This window comes from Geotrypetes seraphini, chromosome 11, assembly GCF_902459505.1.
Source record: "Geotrypetes seraphini chromosome 11, aGeoSer1.1, whole genome shotgun sequence".
In the NCBI taxonomy this organism is placed as follows: Eukaryota; Metazoa; Chordata; class Amphibia; order Gymnophiona; family Dermophiidae; genus Geotrypetes; species Geotrypetes seraphini.
The window spans coordinates 108,200,268-108,225,792 of NC_047094.1; the positions used below are offsets into that span (position 1 = coordinate 108,200,268).

At 41.8% G+C, this 25,525-nt stretch overlaps 1 protein-coding gene across 4 annotated transcripts; it reads left to right on the top strand.

Annotated features, from left to right (window-relative positions):
- The first annotated feature begins 1,715 nt into the window (after nucleotides 1–1,715).
- KCNG1 (potassium voltage-gated channel modifier subfamily G member 1) lies at nucleotides 1,716–23,549 on the top strand. Of its 4 annotated transcripts, none has more exons than XM_033915158.1 (3): nucleotides 1,716–2,267; nucleotides 18,115–18,920; nucleotides 22,624–23,549. In XM_033915158.1, exons 2-3 carry the CDS (start codon nucleotides 18,162–18,164, stop codon nucleotides 23,389–23,391), a joined length of 1,527 nt encoding a protein of 508 aa, XP_033771049.1. In that variant the 5' UTR covers nucleotides 1,716–2,267; nucleotides 18,115–18,161; the 3' UTR covers nucleotides 23,392–23,549. The 4 variants fall into 4 exon arrangements, with proteins under 4 accessions (XP_033771049.1, XP_033771051.1, XP_033771052.1 ...); XM_033915160.1 differs by having other exon boundaries at nucleotides 1,716–2,256; XM_033915161.1 differs by lacking the exon at nucleotides 1,716–2,267 and adding an exon at nucleotides 2,593–2,723.
- Nucleotides 23,550–25,525: the final 1,976 nt, after the last annotated feature.

Consider the following 25,525-nt stretch of genomic DNA (forward strand, 5'->3'; position numbering starts at 1 on the left):
CGAGCAGCAACCGGACCAGCTTCCTCAGCCATTGCTTTGGTGACCAGCATGGCACCAACCCACCCCCCCCCCTTCCTTCTCTCCGTATTCCCAACTTCTCCCCTGGAAGTGCAGCTTCCCCCAAACCTATCCTGGCCTAGCTGGTTGTCCTAACATAAGAACTGCCATCTCCGGATAAAACCTTCGGTCCATCAAGTCTGGCAATCCGCACACGCGGAGACCAAGCCAGGTGTACACCTGGCGTAATTTTAGTCACCCATATCCCTCTATGCCTCTCACAAGGAGATGTGCATCTAGTTTGCTTTTAAATCCTAGAATGGTGGATTCCGCAATAACCTCCTCTGGGAGAGCATTCCAGGTGTCCACCACTCGTTGCGTGAAGCAGAACTTCCTGATATTTGCCCTGGACTTGACCCCCCTTAGCTTCAGTCCATGTGCCGACGGTTTCAGGGTCCTATTGATCAGTACACCCAGGTCCTTTTCTTGTTCGCTCTTACCCATAGTTGCACCTGACATTCTATACTTGTGTTCCCTGTTCTTTCTGCCTAAATGCATTACTTTTTCACTTTTTCACATTAAACTTCATCTGCCAATTCTCCGCCCATTTCTCTAACTGACACAAGTCACTCTGGAGTTCCTCGCTATCCTTCTGCGATCTGATTGCCCGGCATAGCTTTGTGTCATTTGCAAACTTAATGTTCCTTCTTCTAGGTCATTGATGAAAATATTAAATAAGATGAGCCAAAGTACCGAGCCCTGGGGCACACAGCTAGTCACTTTCTCCCAGTCTGAGAACTTCCCATTTATGCCCACTCTCTGCTATCTCTGATGCTACTTCAATGACAACACTGTAGTCTGAACTGCCCTTTCTTTCTGTTATGCAAAATGTACCTTATAATTGTGTGTGTGTGGTTTGGGTTTATTTCAAATTTGATAATATCGCTTATAATATTTCGAAGCGATGTACAATATTACAAGTTAAGAACATAGACAAGATCAAATAAGGACCAACGTGATACAGAAGGATCAGGAGTAGAATTACAATGATTATAGGAAAGAAACAGGCATGGGACATAGAAATTGGGTTAACAGGGGAAATGTCTTGAGCCTCCTGTGATCCTTGTTTCTTTAAAATGAAACATTTCAGGATTTAATTTTGAAAGGCGTCTTTGTATAAGGACTTCAGGGGGGTGGGATTAATAATTTTTTTTTTAAATAAAATCTTTATTCGTTTTAAAACTTACAATAAGTGTGACAGTGAGTTAAAACATTTTAACATTAAATAGAACACTTAATATTCAGCAGTAATCCAAATCATATAACTTATCGCCCTCCCCACCCTTCCACAGCAAATATAAAACATATGTATCATATGATAAAATTTCCCCTTTCATTCTTATATTGTTAAATAATAAACTAAAAATTACCCCCCTCCCCCTCCCCCTCCCCCCAGTATTGAACTTGTAAATTTAAGGGAAAAATTATATCTATTCAGTACAATATTTTGTTAACTGGGCTCCCATACATCTTGAAACTTCCTTAAATACCCCTTCTGTGTAGATTGCTCTTTCCATTTTATATATATGGCATAACGAGTTCCACCCAAAATTATAGTTCAATCTACTCCAGTTTTTCCCAATTACAAGTAATTTGTTGGGGTTAATAATTATTCATCTATCTTGTTTTATTTGCAGCTGCACAACCCTTTAGGGATTTTGAAACCAAACACCACAATGGACGCCACCCTCTTTAGCCCATTCACCACCGACCCGAGGAAAGCAGAGCCGCTCAGCACTAGACACAAGTGCAAAGATTTGACCTTGAGCTAGTTCGTTGACCTTTTTTTCTTCGTTCTGTAGGCGGACACTGCTTCTTCCGATGTTTGTTGGGATTTTTTTTTTTTTTTTTTTGGGGGGGGGCATTAGGGACCTGTCTCCACTGCCGGCTTTCAGCCCACCCCATGGTCACAGAGGAGAGAAAGCAGGGACCGAGGGGGCGGGGCTGGTAAATAATTCTGGCAAATCAGAAGGAACAGTCGGGCGACCAATCAGGAGCTGCCTGGAGCTGCCAACGGAGGAGTCGCAGCTGGCTCAATGTGAGCTGAAGTGGCTGACAAGAGAGTTGTGAATTGATCCCTGCTAGGAAACATTTCTTCAGCGTGCTTTCCACGGCTAAGAGGGGAACGTGTGGCTGCTATATCTTTTTCTGCTCCGGGAGTTAGACGAGGAGACAAAGGAAGAACTGCAAAAAAAAAAAACAAAAAAAAAGTAAGTCCACAGCCAGTTGACAAGAAATTGTTTCCCCACTTTTAAAAATATGACTATGCATGGGGATCAGGGGCATTAAATTCTGGAGATCCCCGAGAGTTTTGTTGTTATAGGTTCGGGGAAGTTGGGATTTACTTATTTGGACTGGATTGTTGCTGGAACTTTCTCCGAAATCGGGGGGAGGGGGGGGCATTTGCTACAGCAAGCCCAAAAGCTGTCAGAGGAACTCCCCCAGCAGAGCTACCAGGAGTTTTTAAAAAAAAACATCTTGAGGGCTGCAGCTACTGAGCTTCGGTAGAGTTTAAAAGGGAAGGCAGCAGCTCTTGGCTGGAATAAATCCGAACCACAAATTGTACGAAACTGGCCCTGGAGGCTTCTGTTTTTAAAGGCTGACTTTTTCGCCAAGGGATCCAGGCATTGAAGTCTGGTGGCAAGTGCTAACTTTGCCAGGAAAATGTGAGTTGGTGCTGGCTAAACCCACAGTGAGACCGAGGTTTTCGTTTTAAGGTGGGGGGGGGGGGATCGATCTCCAGTGCTAAAAGGAGCTGCGTCCCATTTCCTCTTTGTGCAGTTAAGAAAACCAATGCAGGTTTTAAAATTGACTGCATAGGTTATAAGAAACGAGCTGTGTGTAAGTGCACTGGCAGGGTAAGGGAAGAGTTCTTTCTGGCTAACTCTGCTCTGGGACATTAAAATGATCATTTTATTAGTATGAAATTGCAGTCTAAGATGCTTTTTTCACCATGTGCTTTGTGAGACTTAAAGAGTTAATAGCAACACTGTAAGCAAGAAAGATCATATCACCATCATACATGCCAAAGACACAAATGCTTTGGGAATACATCATTATTAATTCAGGAGTTTGACCAATTCGCCTTCTCTCATCTCCTTTATTTTAATGATATTCCTGTAAGAAAATAATATTTCCCCTCCCCCCCCCCTCTGATCTTATTTGGTCCTGCGCTGTTCTGACCCTCTAAAGTTGTGGTAGCATGGCATGCAGCTGTTGTCGCAGTGGGAATGGCCAACGTCCTTCGCAGGACAGCTCTGACGCTTCAAGTGCGGCATTCCCCCTACTTCCTGCGATAAAATCCCATACCCGGACAATTTTATTTAAAAGGAGAAGGTAATAGGAAGTGAATGTTGACTGAGGGCTCCTTTTACTGAGCTGCGATCACGTTTTTAGCGCCCGCAGGATTTTAGCTTGCGCTAAACCCGTGCTATGCGGCTAGAATTAACGCCGGCTCAATGCTAAAACCGCGATCGCAGCTTCGTAAAAGTATAAGGAGCCCTAAGTTTTTATTAGTGGTTTTTTTCAACGTGCCTCTGCTTATTTACCTTGATCATTTCTGCTTTTGATCAGTTTCTAAAGCAGTGTCTCTCATACTGTGTGCCACGAGAGATTCCAGAATTTTACTTTACTTTAAAAAAATTCCCTTCATAAGTATACACTAGAGTAGATGACATGTACGTCGCATATGCAAGAGTCTTTCAATGTTATGAGTGTCTTTGTACATAACGATACAACCACCAAGGCAAACACCATTCCTTGACGTGATTGGTCCTTAAAAACTAATGGCAAGTTAATTTTAGGGTTGTTTTTTTTTTGGGGGGGGGTTTATGCAGCAGTTATCTTAACTTGAGCAACAAAGCAATCGAGGCTTTGTTACCATTTAGATCTTCTTATCTTTGCGAACCTGGATTTTCAGCTCTGACAGAAATTAAATCGAAAAAAAGAACGACTGCAGATGGTGGATGATGAAATGCGTGTTTGCTTGTCGACTATCGAGCCGCATTTTGAGTTAATTTGCACTCAACAAGAAGCACAACCATCGCACTGATTAGCAATTCTATTCTCTCCACTTTAGTTTTACCATTGTTACAATTATCCATACATAGCTTAAAGAACTTTAAATAAATAACTCTCAAATTTATCCCTCCCCCTTTTACTAAATCACGATAGCGGTTATTAGCGCAGGGAGCCGCGCTGAATGCTTCGCGCTGCTCCCTGCGCTCATAGAATTTCTATGAGCGTTGGGAGCAGCGCGGAGCATTCAGCACAGCTTCCTGCGCTAATAACTGCTATCATGGTTTAGTAAAAGGGGGGGGTTAATTTTGTTGGTTTTGCAATTTTATCATTTCAATCACTGCTGCGAAAATAATTTGCTCCGTAGTGTATCAGAGCTTAAAAAAAAAAAAAAAGTTTGAGACACTTTTCTAAAGGATGGAATCGCGAGATCCTGAAGTGATCTTGAACTTTTAACGTTGACAAAGATTTTTTTCCTTCTCTGACGAGCTCACTCTCCATTCTTTAACCCCCTCCCTTTACAAAGCCGTGCTAACGTTTTTAGCGCCGGCCACCATGGTGGCAGCTCCGAAGCACATAGAATTCCGATGGGCGTCCAAGCTGTGACCGCCACGGCCGGTGGGGGTAATTTCCTGACTACCTCACCTTAGCCAGCTGTGATCATTCCCACCTCTGGTGGATTCATTTGATTCTGCCCTCTGCCCTTTAAGTCTCGTCAGGGTTTTACTTCCAATAGCTTTTGTTTTCCATTACCTACATTTTGATGGAGCTTTATTTCTTCTGTTCACTTTTTGTGGTGGTTATTTGTAGGCTTTATTTTGTGATTTTGTTCAAGTTGTCTTCTTTTATATTTAGATATAGAATCCTATATCCTATAATTAGCTTTCTGAGTTAATGGCTTTTGTACTATTTATGGTGCTTTGCAGAGAAATTGTATTCAGTGGGTTGCTTTTTTTTTTTTTATATACAGAACAACATCTGGTACAGATACAATCGTAATCTCCGTTTACTCCCCTTTTACAAAACTGTATCGCAGGAATTCTACGAGCGTCGGAGCTGTTGCCGCCGCTGCAGGTGCGAAAAACCATGTAACGGTTTTGTAAAAGGGGATCAGTATATATGCACTGCATACAATCAGAGCTTATACCATAACGAATGAACGGACTTCTTCAAAAGGTCAGTAAACAAATCCTATTCAATAAATAAATAATAGGAACAAGCTCTGTGGGTGCCAGTGAGCGCTGCACACCCCTAATATTGATCAAGGTCTTTCAATATACCCAGAGAAGGGTAATTTGCATTCTGTTTGACACCCCCAAATCATTCTGATATGGGTGCCTATGACTTGTACAACAGAATTAAAATAGCTGAGGTATCAATTTTTTTTAAGTTCATGAGGCTGTTCAAACCAAACTATTGTGATTCTGCTTTTTGTTCTGACTTGCATTTAACTGCTTAGATGTTTAAAGTGGCTGTAATCTTCTCCACTATGTGCCATCCACTACGATTCCAACTAAAAGTCACCAAAGCAAAACCTCAGTATGTATCACACTCGCATAAGCCCAACTGACACAAGCCCACTTGAGGAGCCGCCATGTCTAAACTCGGAGCTCCAGTGAAAGATTAACCACCTTTGCATCCTGAGGCAGCTTATAACTAGCGAAACGCTGGCCATCGTCGATGTGTGGTGTGCTTTTTGTTGTCCATCTCAGATGAGTATTGTTCCACTGTGATTATTTGAGCATTAGTTGCCAATAGACATTTATTTTCCTGGTGAATCGATGGTGAGTTAGATACCTCTTGGGTTTGCATTGCACAAGGCTTTCCCTTAGTGAAATATTAAACGAGGAGGTTTTGTATGCCGGTGATTTAACCTTACCCCCGCTTAGCCTCCATTTTTTTACGACTTTAGCTGTCTGTTTGCTGGAGGAGGGGATCTGAGGCTTTTTCCTACCTCGTGGTAATTTTCACAGTAAAAGCCTTTGAGGTGTTCAACCGGAAGTCTCTATTCCCAGTGAAAATATAAGTATTTTCCAAACAGCCCCGTTTGTTTTGCACGATTTATATGTTTACTGTGCTGTGAACTTTTTTGAGAGTTTGGTTTGATATCGCACTCGTATAAAACAAGTCAGCTAAAGAACTGGGATGAGAGAAGAGACAAGTTTTTCATTATTCCTCCCTTTTACAAAAACCACAAAAGCGGTTTATAGCGCAGGCAGGCACGCTGAATGCTTTGCATCACTCCCGACACTCCCCCCTTTTTTTACAAAACCGCGATAGTGGCTTTTAACACAGGCTGGCACGCTGAATGCTCTGCGCTGCTCCCGACACTCGGAATTGCTATGAGCGTCGGGAGCAGCGCAGAGCATTCAGCTCGCTGGCCTGTGCTAAAAACCGCTTCTTTGGTTTTGTAAAAAGGGGGGGGGGGTATATTTAGCGAACTATGTAAAATGTAAATGATCAGAAATTTCCAAAATGAAATTCCAGTTGATTTTTTAAAGGGGGGTGGGAGATGGAGGGAAAAGGTTTAACTGTGCATGAGATCATAATATAAAGATGCATGTCTTTCGCCCAATATAGTAAAAATATAAAAAGTTAAACCTTAAGACGAAACAGAAAGATGTGCTAGAAAGAAGATCAGAAGATAAACCATTAACTTCAAGAAAGAGGCCAGCTGACATTTTCCAAATACTCCTGTTGCTTTCGTTCTTACAGCTCTCGTCCAGACACATCATCTCTGTTTCTAGAGCTTCTGCTTAGCCCTCTGTAATGTTTTCCTACTGAACTTAAGAAGTATTTACAAGCTCTGTAGCTGTTAGGTTGAGTAGCTCTATCTGTCAATAAGATGAAACTTGCAGCGGTTCATTGGCATAATCCATGCAATGAAAATGGAATGACGTTGGCCTTACTATTTAATTTTTGTGTTGTCGAAACATACAATTGGTGTAACCCTGACCAAAGCTTCTGTTTGCCCTGGATCGGTAGCCTGGAATGTTGCTGCTGTTTGGGGTTCTAGAATCTTTTGTTACTCTTTGGGATTCTGGAATCTTGCTATTCTTCAGGATTCTGAATGGAACATTGCTACTCCTTTTGCCCAGGTACTAGTGACCTGGATTGGCCACTGTGAGAATGGGCGAATGGGCTTGATGGACCATTGCTCTGACTCAGTAAGGCTATTCTTATGTTCTTATGATTTTGGATTTCATTTTCTTTTCATAAGGCACATCTATCAACCAAATACAGTGGTACGTTGGAATCTGAACACCCCCAGAACGAACGCTTTGGAATCCGAACCTTTTTTTGTAGTAAATTTTGCCCCTGAATCCAAACTCTGCTTTGGAATACGAACATCCTGCACATTGTATGTGTGTGTTTGTGCCCCAGAATCTGAATGCTGCTTTGGAATATTTGTTAATATTTTACCTTAAAATCCAGTGTATTTCCTGTTAAAATTTGAGTTTGTGGGACCAAGGAACGGATTAATCCAGTTTCTATTATTTTCAATGGGAAAAATTGTCTTGGAAATTGAACGCTTTGGAACTCGAACGGGGTTCTGGAACGGATTAAGTTTGGATTCCAAGGTATCACTGTATGTGAAATGTGGTTGACGTTAACTTTGGTATCTTACACAAGTGTGCCTGGAGGTTCGCCACAACTCCTATTAAAAAAATGATGAAAACTTTAAGTGTTATGACGCCATGTTCTCTCATTTAAATAATATGGTAGTGCAGTGAATTAATGTTATGAAGTATTTTAGCACCCCAGTCATAAAAGATGTTCACCTGTAAAACATTTCAGAGAACCAAATAAGCCTGTGCACTAGGACAGAACCAAATTGCCCAAATGTGTTCCTTGCAACATGAGAAAAAATGGCTTTGGACATTTGACTATTTAGTAGGCTCCAGAATGCTGAGGTAGTCATGAAGAGATACGAACACAGCTACTAGAGCAGTGTTTTTCAACCTTTTTACACCTATGGGCCGGCAGAAATAAAAGAATTATTCTGTGGACCGGCATCGGTCCATGGACCGGCGGTTGAAGAACACTGGGCTAAGTTGTGGGCCAGACCCCGCCCATCTCTACCCAATCTCCATCCCAGACCCCGCCCCCATAATAGTACTAATTGCACCTTGCACGTCCCGTGCTTCATCTGGAAGCCTTCCCTCTGACGTTGCAACGTTAGAGAGAAGGCTTCTGGTTCAGGCGCAGGATGCCTGTAGGAGCCACTGCCCGTGGCTTTATGCACTGAATTAGTTAGGAAGAGGGAGCTGGCTCGAAGATAACTCCGCATCGATCGCACTGTGGACCGGCAGTTGAAGAACACTGTTTTGGGCCTGATGCATGTGCTGGCCCTGTGGACCGGCAGGAAATTTCTGTGGACCGGTGGTTGAAGAACACTGTACTAGAGGACATCAGTCCAATCTACAAAGTATCTGAGGGTCTCTGGAGGAAACTTCTTTATAATGCACATGAAGACTAATTTCTTCTCATAGGTTGGGTATCGCCTCTATCACTGCAATAACAGAGTTGTTAAATCGCAAGAGGATTGTGCAAAATTGCAAGAAGGCTTTGGGAGACTGGGCATCAAAATGGCAGATGACATTTATGGCTCATTTTGCAAAGCTGCGATAGCATTTTTAGCGTGCGGGGAATTTTAGCGCGCGCTAAACCCACGCTATGCGGCTAGAACTAACGCCAGCTCAATGCTGGCATTAGCATCTAGCATGCACGGCAATTTAACGCATGCTAAGCGTGCACTAAAACTGCTAGCGCAGCTTTGTAAAAGGAGCCCGTAATGTGAACAAGGGCAAAGCGATGCATGTGCGAAAGAGGAACCTGAACTATAGCTAGGGGGTCTGTCGGGAGTCACTGCCCAGGAAAGGGCATTGTTGAGGATGCGTTAAAACCCTCAGCTCAACGTGTTCCAAGACTGTGGTTCAATTGCCAATGTTTTACAGACACTTCCATTTTCTTTTATGCTAGTTAAACGGTTCATAGTCGCGCTTTTGTCTTGCACGCATTTGACTTGCCACCAGTTTAACAACTAAATGCAAGCTTACCCATATCTAATTGCACACCCAAGACATGCTGAAGGCTGGATTTCTGAGGCTGTCCACTCGGAAATTCATAGAGTCTTGGCTTTTCTCCATCCCTAACTTACTGAAGCACGTCAGACCCTGTATAATTAATCAGTGGTGATTTCCCATTTTGAACTTATTGCATTTCCCCCCGTTGCAGCTGGGCTGCAAGGAGGAGGGTGCTGCTGATCCTTTCTCAGTACTGTACCTTTTTTTATGGGGGGGGCAAGAAATTATCACCATGCATACTGATGCATGGAAAATCTAGTACCCAGAAATACATGCCCCCTCTTTTACAAAGTGCGCTAAGCTTTTTAATAATAATAATAATACTTTATTTTTATATACCACCATACCCATGAGTTCTAGGCGGTTCACAACAGTTAAGCATAATACAAACTATGCAAATTGTTTGAGATTCGACAGATTAAGTGCATATAATATAAAAAGAAATACATACAATATAGGAAGGATACAACAATGTTAAAATAAAATAAAAAGTTAAAAGAATAAGATACATTAAAAACCCAACCTGTTAAATAATTCAGTTTTTATCTGCTTTCTAAAATCGAGATAAGAAGAAGCTTCTAACACAGTTTTTAGCCAGCCATAAATTCAATTTGGCCACCTGAAAAGAAAGGTTCTCTCAAGGAACCTTTTATAATGACATAATTTTATTGAGGGATATGCAAACGCGTGTTCTTCAAGAAAGGTGCGCTAAGCTTTTTAGCGTGCTCTAAATATTAGCGAGCGCTAAACACGCACTAAACGCTAACGTGTGCGTGTTATCCTATGGACGCGTTAGTGGTTAGCGCACGCGTTGATTTAGCACACGCTAAATCCGCGCTAAAACGCTTAGCGCGCCTTTGTAAAAGAGGGCCTTAGTCATGACAGCCTTGACCAAGACTAAAATGGAACCTTAAATTCATTCGGAATATTTGTGTCAACAAGTTAATATCAAGTTCTTCATGACAACTAAAAGCAACTGTCCACTAGAAAATTTTTCAGTAGGTCAGAAATCTGTTTATGAGCCCAGTTAGCAAATGAGAGGAAATCGCACTTGGCTGAGTAACACATTTGTCCGGTCCATTTGTGCTAAACCTTGTACCATGAACAGAGAAACAGAGAAATGACAGCAGATAAGGGCCTGGTGGCCTATCGAGTCTGCCCATCCATACCAGCTGTCCATACCAGGACAAATATTATGAAGTTCTGCTTCACGCAACGAGTGGTGGACACCTGGAATGCTCTCCCAGAGGAGGTTATTGCGGAATCTACCGTTCTAGGATTTAAAAGCAAACTAGATGCACTTCTCCTTACGAGAGGGATATGGGTGACTAAAATTACGCCAGGTGTACACCTGGCTGGGCCTCCGCGTGTGCGGATCACCGGACTTGATGGACCGAAGGTCTGATCCGGAGATGGCAGTTCTTATGTTCTGTCACCATTAATACAAGAATATAATTAAGAGGTAATGCTACAGCAGTTTATTTCATTGACCAAACCCTCCTCCCTCCCCATGGACTTTGCTTTGCAAAGGTCGCTTGCCTGTAATAAATAATCAAGGCACTATGTACCCAGTGGTACAAAGGAACCAGGGATAGACTAATGCCATTACACAGAATATGAGTCCCTTCTAGAGCGCACATCAAAAGGATTTCCCCTTGCCATAGGCAGCAGAGCGGGGTCAGCCACTGGGGCCATGGTCCCTCTAATACTTTGTTCAACGTAGCATCGATAATGGGAGAACTTGAAGGTGAGGCTTCAGATTGGCTTATTGGGCCCCTTTAAACAGAAGAGTGTTCCACTGTTCCTGCCTCTGATAGTTTCAAATTTAGCGCGTGCTAAATATTAGGACATGCTAAACACTAACGCGTCCATAGGATATAATGGGCACGTTAGTGAGTAGCACACGCTAAGATTTAGCGCGCAATAAATTGGACAGCGCGCCTTAGTAAAAGGACCCCTTTATTTGATATATTCCACCAGTCAAACAAAGCAGATTCCAGAATAAAGCAGGTAGGAGATGATGAGGCCTAGAAAGAGATAGGAATTGGCACAACAAACCACATTAGGAGAAGAGGGAAAATGCACTATTTTTATGCAGGATCAAAAAGTACAAGAAATATCAGGAGGCAAAGTGCAATGTTGTAGCCACTGAAGGTCGATTGGGAAGGCCTGGATAAAAACATGGGTCTTGAGTACGACCTTGAGCTTGTTAAAGGAAGATTCGGTTCAGATATAGGAGTCGAGATGGCTGCGGAAGTGAAATGGCCAGTCCAAAGGTTATGGGTTCCTTTTACTAAGCTGCGGTAGCGTTTTTAGTGCACGCTAATCCCCGCGCTATGTAGAGAAACTAACGCCAGCTCAATGGGGGTGTTGGCGTCTAGTGCGTGTGCTAAAACCGCTAGCACAGCTTAGTAAAAGGAGCTCTATGTTGTGATGAGAAAAATTGTGAGAAATAATGGAGAACCAGAGTTGAAAACCTGGCAGGTGACTACAGATACCGTGTTTCCCTGAAAATAAGACAGTGTCGTATTAATTTTGGTTCCAAAACAATGTACTAGGGCTTAATTTGGGGGGATGTCTTATTTTTTTTCATGTACAGCAATCATCTTTCTCTTCCTCTCCTCTCCCCCAATTCTTCCTCTTTCCTTTCTCCCCCCCCCCCATGTGCTGCATCATTTCTCTCACCCATCCCCTTGTGCAGCAGAACCCCACCGACCCTCCCACCATGAGACTGACCTACCTCCGCTCCGAGGCCTCCTAAAGTAGCAGGGGTGGGGGTTGCTCAATCGACGAGTCCAATTTTTTCAGCAAATCAGGCAGCACCAGTGTCGGGGATGGAGTCAGGGAATGTAGGGAGAATTCGGGGGGGGGGCTTATCTTTGGGGTAGGGCTTATATTAGGAACATCTTTAAAAATCTTGCTAGGGCTTGTTTTCGAGATAGGTCTTATTTTCAGGGTATTAAAGAGAGCCCTGGAGGCCACCAGAAGCCGAAGCTCAGAAAGAGAAAGTGAGCCAGTGGAAGAAGTGTCCAAAGGGAAGAGGGTTCCACAGGATCCAATGGAACAAATGGATTTGCCTCGGAGTGAAGTAGCATCTGCAGATGACTGAGCATGAAAAAGAAGGCTAGTATAACACCAGAATCGGAGTTCCTATGGGAGAGTCGGATATTGCAAATATTAGGGAAAGAAAAAAACATAGCAGAGCCTGTAAGAGAGGAAAACCAATGCATTGGATTTTGCTATACTGAGCTTCAATTCATTATCAAATAACTACTCCGCTTTTTAAAAAATTTATTATTATTATTTTTCAGGTGTTGCATTAGACTATGAAAGCACAGACAGATAAAGATTTTCTCTGACTTAAATCTTTGTAGCCTATCAAACAGCTCACTAGAATACCTACTGAGTGATACAACTAATGATTTGTTTAATACCTATGCCATTAAAGAAAAATCTCTGATTGAACTGATCTGTAAATTGCAGCCTTCGTCGTACACAAGCGGTGCCAAAAGTGTTTCAGAAGCAAACGCAGCAGATGGAGCTTGTGGTCCAGCTCATGAGTTTTTAACTTGACATTTGCTCTCTGAGCACTATAGAAGGCATCATTGGTGACATGGTGTGAATGTGTGTTTCATTGGCCAGAACACCTATTAAAAAGACATTTCAGCCTGGTTGATGCTTGCCTAAAAGTTTCTGGATGGTTTTTACCACATTAGCACTTCACACCTCTAAAAGTGTTTGAGGCCTGTTCTCAAAATGAGACATATTTCAAGTTAAAAATATTTATCTTCACACTTAGAAGCTAGGGGGCATTTCGTAGTGGATATGTATTTTGAAGACAACAGTATTCTGTTTCCCATAGTGACCAATCCAGATTACAAGTACCTGGCAAGATCTCAGAAGAGCAAAATAGGGTGTCAGGTCAAAAGCACGCCGGGACAAAGGCGCGCGCAGATAATTGAGCGCAGCGCGGAGGCGCACGCTGCAGAAAATTACTGTTTTTAGGGCTCCGACGGGGGGTGTGTGGGGGGGAACCCCCCACTTTACTTAATAGAGATTGCACCGTGTTGTGGGGGCGTTGTGGGGGGTTTGGAGGGTTGTAACCCCCCACATTTTACTGAAAACTTCACTTTTTCCCTGTTTTTAGGGAAAAAGTTAAGTTTACAGTAAAATGTGGAGGGTTACAAACCCCCACAACACCAGCGCGATCTCTATTAAGTAAACTGGGGGGGCTCCCCAACAAAACCCCCCATCGGAGCCCCTAAAAACTGTAATTTTCTTTGGCGCACACCTCCGTCTTGCGCTCAGTTGTCGGCGCGCGCCTTTGTCTTTCGCGGGGTTGTCTATGAACCACAAAATAGATTTCAAACTGCTTATCTCACAAATAAAAAGTGGTTTTCTTGTAGAAACTTTTTTAAACCCTAGTTTTCTAAGCACTTTTACCACATTCTCTGGTAAAGAATTCCAGAGATTAATTACATGATGAGTAAAGAAATATTTTCTCTGATTTGTTTTAAATCTAGTACTTAAAAGCTTCATCTTGCTCCCTAATCTTTGCATTTTTGGAAAGAGTAAGCAAGCAATTCAGCCCAGATTCTATAACGGCACCTGAAGTTAGATGCCTATATCGGCACACCTACCTGATCCAAGCGCCTAATTTAATTTTTTTTTTATCAGCTGATAACTGAAAGAGCCTTTACAAACCAATTTTAAAAATATTGTTAAAAAATTTAATTAGCTGGGAGGCTCCTAACTCGATAGGTGAATACCACTTTGAGGTAGACGGTCTACACTAACGCACCTACCAGCAAGTAGGCATGGTTAGGGGTGGATTTGGGGCAGATTTGGGGTGTTGTTTCACTTGGGCGCACTCATTTAGGCCAAGAAAACCCTGGGATGGCCTCAAAATTGACCATACCCTCAGGGTCAACATATTGAAGACATGAAAGGAAAGGAAGAGAGAGAATGAAAAAAAAGCTATTTAGGACTTTTGATCAATATTTATTTCCATAGTCAAAATGCAATATATCATTGCTTTGCAAAAACAGCCTGTATCCAGCTAAATGCTACAATTACTGTACTTATTCTAGACACTTCAAGTTTCAAGTTTATTCGTTATTTGATTAATCGCCTGTCACAGTTACTAAGCGATGTACATAAAATATAAATATAAGGTAAACAAAAACAAAGATATATAAAAAATATTAAATCTTTTAAAAATAGACAAATTACAACAGGAAACACTAGGACAGAAGGGAATGAAATACATTTTATGATAGGAAAAGAAGAACATTTAAGGGTAATATACAAAGGGAAAGGGAAAACAAAATAGTTTATTGGGAGTATAATACACAGTTGAACAAAATGGACAACAACTTTCTATAGAAATGCCTAAACTATTAGACTACAACAAAATATGTCTACTAGAATTTTAAAAAGGTAGAAAAAAGGGTAATCAAATGATAAAGGCGATGTAAGAACTCTTGTATGAGAAAAGGGTAAAGAGGTTAAGGGCTCTCAGCAAAGAGAAGAGAAAGCTGAGGAGAGATACAATAAGGCCCAAATTCTCTAAACAGTGCAGTAACCTCCCCCCTCCCCCTTTTAACAAAACAGTAGCGTGCTTTTTAGTGCCGTGGTAGCTGTAACAGCTCCTTCGATGGTCATAGAATTCCGATGAGCATCGGAGCTGTTACCGCTGCAGCTGGTGATAAAAACCGTGCTACAGTTTTATAAAAAGGGGGGGTAAGTTAGGTGGCGGTAGGCGTCCTACCTTTGCCTAACTTAACTGGTGTTAGTCAGCACGGTAATTGACTGCATCGTTTGAAACCAATTCAAAAGTCATTAAAATGTAGCACTGTAATCACCTCTACAGAGGTGCCTAATGGTGCTAAAGGTCAAAGGATGCATGGTTTTACGCCGGAAATGATCTTGGGCGTTGCTAGGTGACTCTGTAGATACGATTCTCTTCAAACGTAAGCGCCAGGTAATATAGGCCTGCAAAACTCTGGCTTATGTTACCAGGACCTATATTAGACGTAAGCAGCGATTCTCTTAACAGCGCCTACATATGACCGATATGTAGCCAGGGGCCATTTTATGGGGCATTGGCTGATGTAGGTGCCATTACTAGAATCTGGTCCTAAAGGCATATAAAATTCTGAATGGAGTGGAAAAGGTGAACACAGGCCAAATGTTCACTCTTTCAGAAACTATAAAGACTTGGGAAAATGCCATGAAGTTGCAAAATCATACATTTAAAACAACTAGGAGAACATATACGAGGGTCATTTCATAAATAATGCACACTATTTTTTTTTTTTGTTTTTTTGTTTTAAAATTTACATGTTTTATTTATTTTTTTCAAGTATTTCTTTACAATCCTTCAAGATAGTCTCCCTACTTTGCAATGACCGAGTCCCAACGTCCGGGAAGCTCCTTTATTCCATCCAAGACACCATTTTTGTTCAGTTGCCGAATGGCTCGGGTACCGGCGGAAGAAAGCTCTTCCAGAGATGCAAAACGATGTCCACGCATACATTGTTTCAACTTTGGAAAAAGGTCGAAATCTGGTGGACTCATATCTGGACTGTAGGGAACATGAGGTAACACCTCCCAGCCGTACTTGCATAGTTTTTCAATGATGAGTGGAGAGCTCCATCTTCCCCAAGACCAAAAAAATTTTGACTTAGCTAAATCAAAAGTTAAAAAATGATGATTTTTGCTTATGGTCATGAAGGCATCATCACAGACAAAGTTCCATGTGGAAGAAGTGTCACAGCAGTGTATTATCGTGATTTTTGTGCAAGAAATTCACAGAAAAATGCACAAAACTCAACTTCAGTTGCTCTTGGCTGGGCCACTCATACTTCACGACTATGCTTGCCCGCACATAGGGAATGTCATCATTGAAAAGCTACGCAAATAAGGCAGGGAAGTGTTACCTCAGGCTCCCTACAGAACAGACATGAGACCACCAGACTTTGACCTTTTTCCAAAGTTGAAACAAACTATGCGTGGACATCGTGTTGCATCTCTGGAAGAGCTTTCTTCCGCTGGTACCCGAGCCATTCAGCAACTGAACAAAAATGGTGTCTTGGATGGAATAATGAAGCTTCCCGGACATTGGGACTCGGTCATTGCAAAGCAGGGAGACTATATTGAAGGATTGTAATGAAATACTTGAAAAAAAATAAAACATTTAAATTTTAAAAAATTAGTGTGCATTATTTATGAAGTGACCCTCATATTTCATTCAATGCAAAGGCTCTGGAGCTTGTTGCTGAAGAATATGGCAAAAGCAATTAGCATATCTGGGTTAAAAAAAAAAAAGGTGTGGCTAAATTCCTGAAAGCAAAGTCCATAACAAAGAAAAATGGGGAGACCCAATAATCCACAGTGAAAACAATCCACTGATGAAAACAAAAAACTGTGGATACAGATGTCCTTAGCATGTTTTTGCTACTTCAGCTTGTCTGCGATGTTCTTTGCTCTTGATTTCAGTCCAATTCTTTAAATGTGAGTTTACAAACCATTGGACCCCTGAGGAAGGCGTGTTCGCCGAAACACGGACCGTGTAGGATCCGGTTGGATTTTTATCACAGTATTTTTTATTGTTGTACTTTTTTAATTGAATTTTCATGTTTTTATATATCAGTATTTAATAAATTATCTCCAGAACATCTGTATCCACAGTTTTTTTTTATTTTTGTTTTCATCGGAGCAAAGTCCATAAACCATTATTAAGGTAGACGAGGGAAAAGCCATTTCTTATCTCTTGGTATAGGTAGCATGGAATCTTGCTGTCTTTTAGGATTCTGCTAAATACTTGTGACCTGAATTGGCCACTGTTGGATGGACACTGAGCTAGATGGACATTTAGTCATACCCAGGAGGGCAAATCCTACATTTTTATACTCTAATATAAGAACTCAATATAGTAAGGGTTATTTTTTTGCAGTGATAAGGAGGACTGAGTGTTCTAAACATACCGTATAGCCTCTACTAACCTGCATTAATGCACATTAATATACACATTATTTACCCCGCCTCCCCCTTTTACAAAACCATAGCGCGGTTTTTAGGGCCAGTTGCGGCATTAACAACTCCAACGCTCATAGAATTCTATGAGCGTCGAAGCCATTACCGCCACAGCCGGTGCTAAAAACCGTGCTATGGTTTTGTAAAAGGGGGAGGGGGAGGCGGGGTAAATAATGTGTATATTAATGTGTATTAATGCAGGTTGGGGGGGAGGTTCATGTCGCTTCCACTGTTCTCAATGGAGCCTGTTTACTAGCTGAGGGCATAACTATGACATTTGGCTTTTTCATATTTTAATTAAAAATGAGTCATCAATACTGGGCTGAGAGAGCCAGAAATTGTTAGGTCTCAAGTTTACATGGATTGAGGCTTGACTATTCCTAAAGAGGGACTTATCAGGAAAGACCAATAGCAATGGGCTAAAGAAACCAATAAAAAAAAGCCTTTGCAGTATTCTACCAAGATGAGGTCCAAGCGCCTTGGGGGAATGTGATTGTTCAGCTCTCAACATCCATGGGTAGAAAGAGAGAGAGAAAAAAAGGCTAATATACAATTTATATAGCAATAAAAATGTTTTGGGTTTCTTTTTTCAGAACCCATCATATTCTTTGACCAGTTTCTTGACTGTCTTTTCCATTGGCTCAGTCAGGCCAACGTGAATGCCCTCATTATGCAAAGTACAACCAAATGTTTGCAAATAACCACTCTAAAAATAAATAAGGACTCCTTTTACTAAGGTTCGCTAGGGCTTAATGCACAGAATAGCGCGTGCTACGTAGACCTTAACGTCATCATTGACTGGTGTTAGTTCTAGAAACGTAAACGCTAGCGCACCTTAGTAAAAGGATCCCTAAGAGTCTTCAGTCATCTCTAGCAAATAATGGACATTCATAACAATATATTTACTCTATTACAGAACTGTATTTCCCAGCTGTCGAAGTGATGTGAGCCTTTATAATCAAGATGACTCTTCTAGGAGGAGAAAATTCTGACTATGATTACAGTGCTCTGAGTTGTGCTTCTGAAACCTCCTTCAACCACACGTATTTTCCAGAATCGGAAACTCTCAAAGGAATATTCTACCAAAGAGCCAAATTAATTCAACCTAGGGAGGACCTCTACCCAAGAGCTCACCCTGAGGACCGGAAACATCATGTCATCATCAATGTTGGAGGCATCAAATACTTACTTCCTTGGACGACATTAGATGAGTTCCCTCTAACCCGGCTCGGGCAGCTAAAGTTTTGCAATAATTTTGATGAGATTCTGAGTATTTGTGACGACTACGACGTGACATGCAATGAATTCTTTTTTGACCGCAATCCAGGGGCCTTTAGAACTATCCTAACTTTTTTACGGGTGGGAAAACTGAGACTCTTGCGAGAGATGTGCGCTCTGTCCTTTCAGGAGGAGCTTCTTTACTGGGGTATTGAGGAAGACAGCCTGGAATGGTGCTGCAAGAGAAGGTACCTTCAGAAAATTGAGGAGTTTGCAGAACTGAATGCCAGGGAAGATGAGTTAATAGAAAATGAAAATCAAGGTGAACCGGTAGAGGAGACCAAAGCCAGTATGTGCATGAGAAAACTCCGGGATATGGTAGAGAGACCTCAGTCTGGAATTCCCGGGAAAGTATTTGCATGTTTGTCTGTAATATTTGTAACAATCACAGCAGTGAATCTCTGCATCAGCACCATGCCGGACTTAAGAGAAGAGGAGGAAACAGTAAGTTAGTTAATGGTGGAACACATTCCAAAGTATCTACTTACCTGACAGAGATAATGAAATATAAAGCTAAGAATTTCTTTGTAGTAGATGTCACCAGACAGATAATTGTATGATGGTTGTTGACAACATATTCTGAGTTTTTGGATGTTATAATAACTGAGTGTATACAAAAAGGTATTTTCAACAATACATCAAGTAGAAGTGTGTTGGAAATCACTGAACATCCACAAGCAAATAATTCAGAGATCTCATTTTTATAGAGCAACAGCTAAGACCTAGATTATTTGCCAATTACTCATACAAGAGGCTATATCCCACTAAATGCGAGAAATACAAGCAAAAATTATTAATCCAGGAAAAGGCCTCAGAATTGGAGCCTACGCAAAGTCCTATCATGGACTAGACTGTCAGCGTAGTATTACCACTCCATGCTCCATTCATAGGCCAGAATAACCTGGAACCTGTAGAATCTCTTAATTTTTTAATATTTTTAATTTTATAATATAGGTTTAAACCTTAAAGTCTATACTTAAAACTTCATTTTAAATTTTAGATTATTTGCCAGTCATGGTAGCTCTTATCAGACCATCATACCTTATGCTATGAATGTACCTTGTTGGGCAGACTGGATGGACCCTACAGGGCTTTATCTGCTATCATCTACTATCTAAGAATAATCTTTAGATGGTGTCCAGTGTGAGCTTTGAAGGCCAATGGTCTCAAAATCTCATGTGCTTCATCATCTTTGGATAATTAATAAGCTGATCTAATGAAATGTAAAGAATCACATTTCTCTAATGCTTATCGGAACAATTAGCAAAGGCCATTTACTCAGTTCAGTGGTGATTAACCCAGGTAAATTGACTGGCCAAAATGGCTCTTATTTTCCAGGGGTAAGAGGATATGATGGATCAACATGTACTTTTAATAGGGAACCAGACCATAAGAATAGCTATACCGGGTCGGATCAATGGTCCGTCTAACCCAGTATCCTGTTGCCAAAATTGTCCAAACCAGATCATAAGTACCGGACACAAACCCAAATAGTGTCAAGATTCCAGAATCCCTAAGAGTAACAAGATTCCAGAACCCCAAATAGTAGCAACATTCCATGCTATTGATCCCAGGGCAGGTAGTGGATTTCCCCAATCCAGGCTCAGTGGCGGTGTTAGATTAGATGAGGTGACGGTCACTAATTTGTATTTTCAGAACTATTTATTTTGGACTTAGCTCACTTTTTTTTCTTTTTTTTTTTAGTAGATGCTCAGGGTGAGTTCAGGTTCCCTAGGTATTTCCTGAGGTAATGGGGGGGTTAAAACTGCAATTCTGTAACTTGGTGTCTGCACTCCCATGTCACATGCATCAAAGATACCACAAGTTGCAGTTTCCTACATAAACATACTAGGTGCTAGAGAGTTGCCCGGGGACAGAAATCCCACCCATCCCCGCCAGGATCCTCTCCGTCCCCATCCATCCCCACAAGGAATTACCTCCATCCCCACCCGTCACCATAAAAAGCAGCCATTACTTCTGACAGGATCATCAATTCCACAGTTTCGTTTGTGTTTGCGCTGCTGTTTTCCTTGTGGAATCTCTTTGCTGGAACCCTTTTTTTGTTTTCTGTTCAGGTAATTAACTTATAAACCCCCTCTTTTACTAAGGCTGACGTGTCCATTATATTATATGGACGAACCCTGCTTCCAAAGCCTTCCATCCCCGTGGGAGTCCAGTGGGCCAGAGGGGAGTCCCCCTGGGAGTCCCATGGGTTAGGGGGGATTCCCGCGGGACCCCCGCGATCCCCGTTCCCGTGCAGACCTCTACTAGGTGCTACTCTGTACGTTTGTACCTAAGTGCTATAGAAAACAGCTACAAAGGGGCTGTAGACGTTTATGTGGGCAGAGCATGGAAGGGTTATGAGCATGTCTCCAACTTATACAAAGGTGGTTAATTCTCTATAGGTTGCCTAAAGTTACGAGTAGGTAGTGGCGTAGCGAGGGTGAGAGGCATCCAGGGTGGTGGCGCCCCTCCCATGCCCTCATTTCTGCCCCCTCTCCTTCCCCAACTCACCTGCCATGCATGCGCCCCCCCTTCCCCATGCCATGACCAACAACTTCAATGTGCTCCTCGCGACGGCCTCTTCTCCCTCCGACATCACTTCCTACGCGCGGCACTTAGGAAGTGACATCGGCAGGAGCCGACACGGTCGCGAGGAGCACATGGAAGTCGTTACTCGTGGCGGTGAACAACTCGAGGTACGGGGGAAGGGAAGGGGGTGTGCGTGCAGCAGAGGGAGGAGTGGGAAGAGGTGGAGAGGAGGAGGGGGTACCAGTGCCCCCACCACGCCCATCTCCCCTCCCCTTATTACACCACTGCGAGTAGGTACTGAGATGCTGTATTCAAAGTGCAAATTCTATAACAGTAATTGCATACATAATTGCTGTTACCCCCCCCCCCCTCCGTGCTTCCCCGCAAATAAGATAGTGTCCCACATACTCACCTTTATAGGACCCCCAGGGACCCCTGAAGAAGACTTTTTGTCAAAACGTGGACCGTGTTAGGTCCTGTATCCCTAGCGGACTAGGTCCTTTAAGGCTCTTATGTGGATTTATTTTTATGTGGATGGAATTATTTTATGTGGATGATTTCAGTGTACCTTTGGAACTTTGACACTTTCAAATAAAGTCCATTTAGGAACATCATCACTCCACAGTGGGGGTTTTTTGGTTTTCTCTGGATTTTCTTGGTGGATATTTTGGGGTCAATTCCTTTTGTTTGATTTTTAAGGAAATAACCTGCATAGGTTACATTTACAGACCGATCTGTACTATTTTCCACAGAGGCTCAATGCCACACAAAAGCCAGATGCAAGAGTCAACCCGTGCTTTGTCCCCATCACAGCTTTCATTTGCAAAGGCCACTTGTGAAATATGTTTTACTCAAAGAACAAAGGCTACACACATATATATATATATATTTTTTTTTTTAATTAATTTCAGTTTTATCATGCTAACCGATTTAGCGCACGCTAAATGTTAAGGCGCCCATTATATTCCATGGGTGCGTGCTAATATTTTGTGATTGCTAAATTGGTTAGCACACCTTAGTAAAGGGACCCCTTAATTTGGAGCACTACTCCAAAATTTTAGATGAGCTCAGAACAAGACCAATGGTCAGTTTAGTGGGCTGATGGTTTAAAAAAACCCTCAAAGCAACATAGCTGAGGGGTGAAAGCAAATTAGATTCTAAACAATAAAGCATCTTAATATCCTCCTCACAAAGAACCACCAGAGCACATTCAACCAATTTTATCTTTCTACATGATAAATATTTCATGACCTCTCATTAACATACACCTTTTGTAGTTTTTCTGCAAGGAATAATTCTTTTTATCTCACCCCGTAGGGTCATCAGGATTGTAAAGAAAAACTGAGCTGCCCTATCTGGACACGATAATCTTTTCTAGCGTTAGAGACACCACGAGCAATGCCGAAACCTATAGGCAGAAATCACTCTGATTTATGATGACAGAGGAATTATGGGTAGCTTAAAGGATTAGAGGTTTGATTTGATCAAGACTTTCTCTGATAGTTGTAGAGTACAAGGATAGCATAGAGATATCCAGAACCTCTCGGTTTCCATCCGTTAAAATGAAAGTTGTTGGCCAGGCTATATGCATTGATGTCTATTGATTTTCTTCCAGGGTAAATGCTCCCAGATGTGCTACAATATCTTCATCGTGGAATCTGTATGCGTGGCTTGGTTCTCCTTAGAATTCCTCTTGAGATTCATTCAGGCTCCGAGCAAGTTTGCATTTTTGAGGAGACCATTAAACCTCATTGATATCGTTGCCATTCTGCCATATTACATCACCCTAGTGGTGGATTCCTCTTCCCTGGGACACAAAAAGCCAAGCTCAGGCAGCAGTTACCTGGACAAAGTGGGCTTGGTTCTGCGCATCTTGCGAGCCTTGAGGATTCTATACGTCATGCGCCTCGCCAGGCATTCCTTGGGCCTGCAGACTTTGGGACTCACTGCTCGTAGGTGCACACGAGAATTTGGACTTCTGCTCTTGTTCCTCTGCGTGGCCATTGCCCTCTTTGCGCCTCTTTTGTACGTGATTGAAAACGAAATGGCAGAGACTAAAGAATTTTCAAGTATTCCTGCCTGCTACTGGTGGGCTGTCATCACTATGACGACGGTGGGCTACGGCGACATGGTTCCCAGGAGCATTCCAGGCCAGGTGGTGGCGCTGAGCAGTATTCTGAGCGGCATTCTTCTCATGGCATTTCCTGTGACTTCCATCTTTCATACTTTCTCACGCTCATACCTTGAACTAAAGCAAGAACAGGAAAGAATTATGTGCAGAAGAGCACAGTTCTTGATGAAAACAAAGTCTCGGTTAAGTAATATGTCACAAGGCAGTGGCATGTTGTTTGAAAGTAGCTCTTCTGAGACAAAGGATGACTAAGGACAAGACTGCATTTACTGTTCCACACAGGCACTCTTAAACCAATAGCTAATGAACTTCTCTCTGCCATGTTCTTCAGAAGCATTTACTAGGGGGTGTTTGAATCCTTGTACGAAGACAATTTGTCAGTCATTCAAGATAAAGAAGCTTAAAAGTCAGGTTTCTTAACATTTTTATTTATTAAGAAAATGTTCAATTATATTTTTTTTCTAATCAAGACAAAAATTTAAGTTTTAGGTATGAAAGAGGTTTTTGTAAATAACATTAAGGTCCCCTTTTAATGAAGCCGCATTTTAGCGCTGGCCAGTGAGGTAAGTGCTCCAGTGCTCTTAGGAATTGAAAGAGTGTCGCAGCATTTACCTCGCCGGACAGCGCTAAAATAGAGAATGACACGGGGACCAATCTGTCCCCGTCCCCGCAGGAACTTAATTAACCTGTCCCGGTGAGTTTTGTCGCTGTCCCTGTCTCTGCCCCGTTCTACAAGCTCTGCCTTAATCGCTCAAGCCTTGAACATTTATGATTTTAAAGTGTTTGAGGCTTATGCAGATGAGGGCGGAGCTTGCAGGAATGAGGCAGGGGCAGGAAAAGAACTTGCAGGTGTGGAACGGGAAAATGAGTTCCCGCAGGGACAGGGGAACAGTATAGAAAACTGAATAAATAAATGGTGTGAAGAGCTCCAGCCTCTGATAACCAGAGCTGGTATTGTGACATCATAATGCCTCATTCCACCAATGTCTAAGAGCCAACCTCATCAGTGATGTCACAATGGCTTCATTATACTATACTTGGCTCACTTTCCCTACATTTTTATTTCTAGAGTAGTGCAATGTAGAGAATGACACGGGGACAAATTTTTCCCCATCCCCACAGGAACTCAATTTCCGCGTCCCATCTCTGCAATTTTTTTGTCAGTGTCCCTGTCCCTGCCCCATTCCTGTAAGCTCTGACTTAACTACACAAGCCTCAGACACTTATGATTTTAAAGTGTCTGAGGCTTGTGCAGATGAGGACGGAGCTTAGGCATTGGTGGAATGAGGCATTATGACATCATAGTCTGAGCTCTAGACTGTTGCTACTTATGATTTTAAAGTGTTTGAGGCTTGTACAGATGAGGACGGAGCTTGCAGGAATGGGACAGGGACAGGAAATGAACTCTCTGGGACGGGAAAATGAGTTCCTGCAGGGACGGAGAAAAATTTATCCCAGTGTCATTCTCTATACTAAAATTCTCTGCTGCAGCTTAATAAGAGGAAGTCTAAATACCCTTTGTCCATGAACATTCCAGATAAAGACTGTATCATATGCAGATATGGATGATTTCCAAAACAAACACGGTTCTTAAGGATAAATAAAAGTGACATTTTGTAATATAATTATCTTCATGTAAGGTATCAATATCCAAATGGAGAATCTAGTAGGATCCAGTCCTCCATCAAACACTTACCCCCTCTTTGACTAAGGTGCGCTAACCAATTAGCATGCGCTAAAGCATCCATAGACTAACATGCGCACATTAGCGATTAGCGTGTGCTAATCGGTTAGCGCACTTTAGTCAAAGAGGGCTTTAAACATTACACTGCTTTAAAGATACATTTTATTCTTCAGGATATCAGTTTGTACGTTGGATGTTTGGAAACTCTGTTGCTTTTTTTATTGGTCATATTTCTCGGGGGGGTTATTTCTCCTCTTATTCTTCTTCATTTTCCTATTATTTAAGCTGTATTGAACTTTGCATGTATCAGGGTGATAACTGCACAACTTTTAGGTAAACATAGAAATGTGCATATTTATTTGAATTTATGCAAATGGAAGAGGGCACATTCAAAACTCTTCGGCATTGGCATCGCAGGGCTTCAGTACATAGTGCAATCCATTTGTAGTTCTCTCCAACCTCTCCAGTTTAAAAAATGCTCCCACAACGTACAATTATAATATTCATAATAATTACATTAAAAATATAAAGCAAAACTCCAATCAAGATAAACATATAAATCACACAAGAAAACATAAAATACCATCATAAAATTTAAAAAAAACATTATAAAATAAATAAAATTCATCATCATATCCAGTAAAACCAACAGAGATTATTCTGAGATAGATCCTAGAAAAAAAGATTTATTTAATATTGCAC

Excerpts from the sequence above, each read along its gene's own strand:
- KCNG1 (XM_033915158.1), top strand. The coding sequence starts at position 18,162 with ATGACTCTTCTAGGAGGAGAAAATTCTGACTATGATTACAGTGCTCTG. Across the intron at positions 18,921-22,623 it reads TAAGAGAAGAGGAGGAAACA|GGTAAATGCTCCCAGATGTG; the intron begins GTAAGTTAGTTA and ends ATTTTCTTCCAG.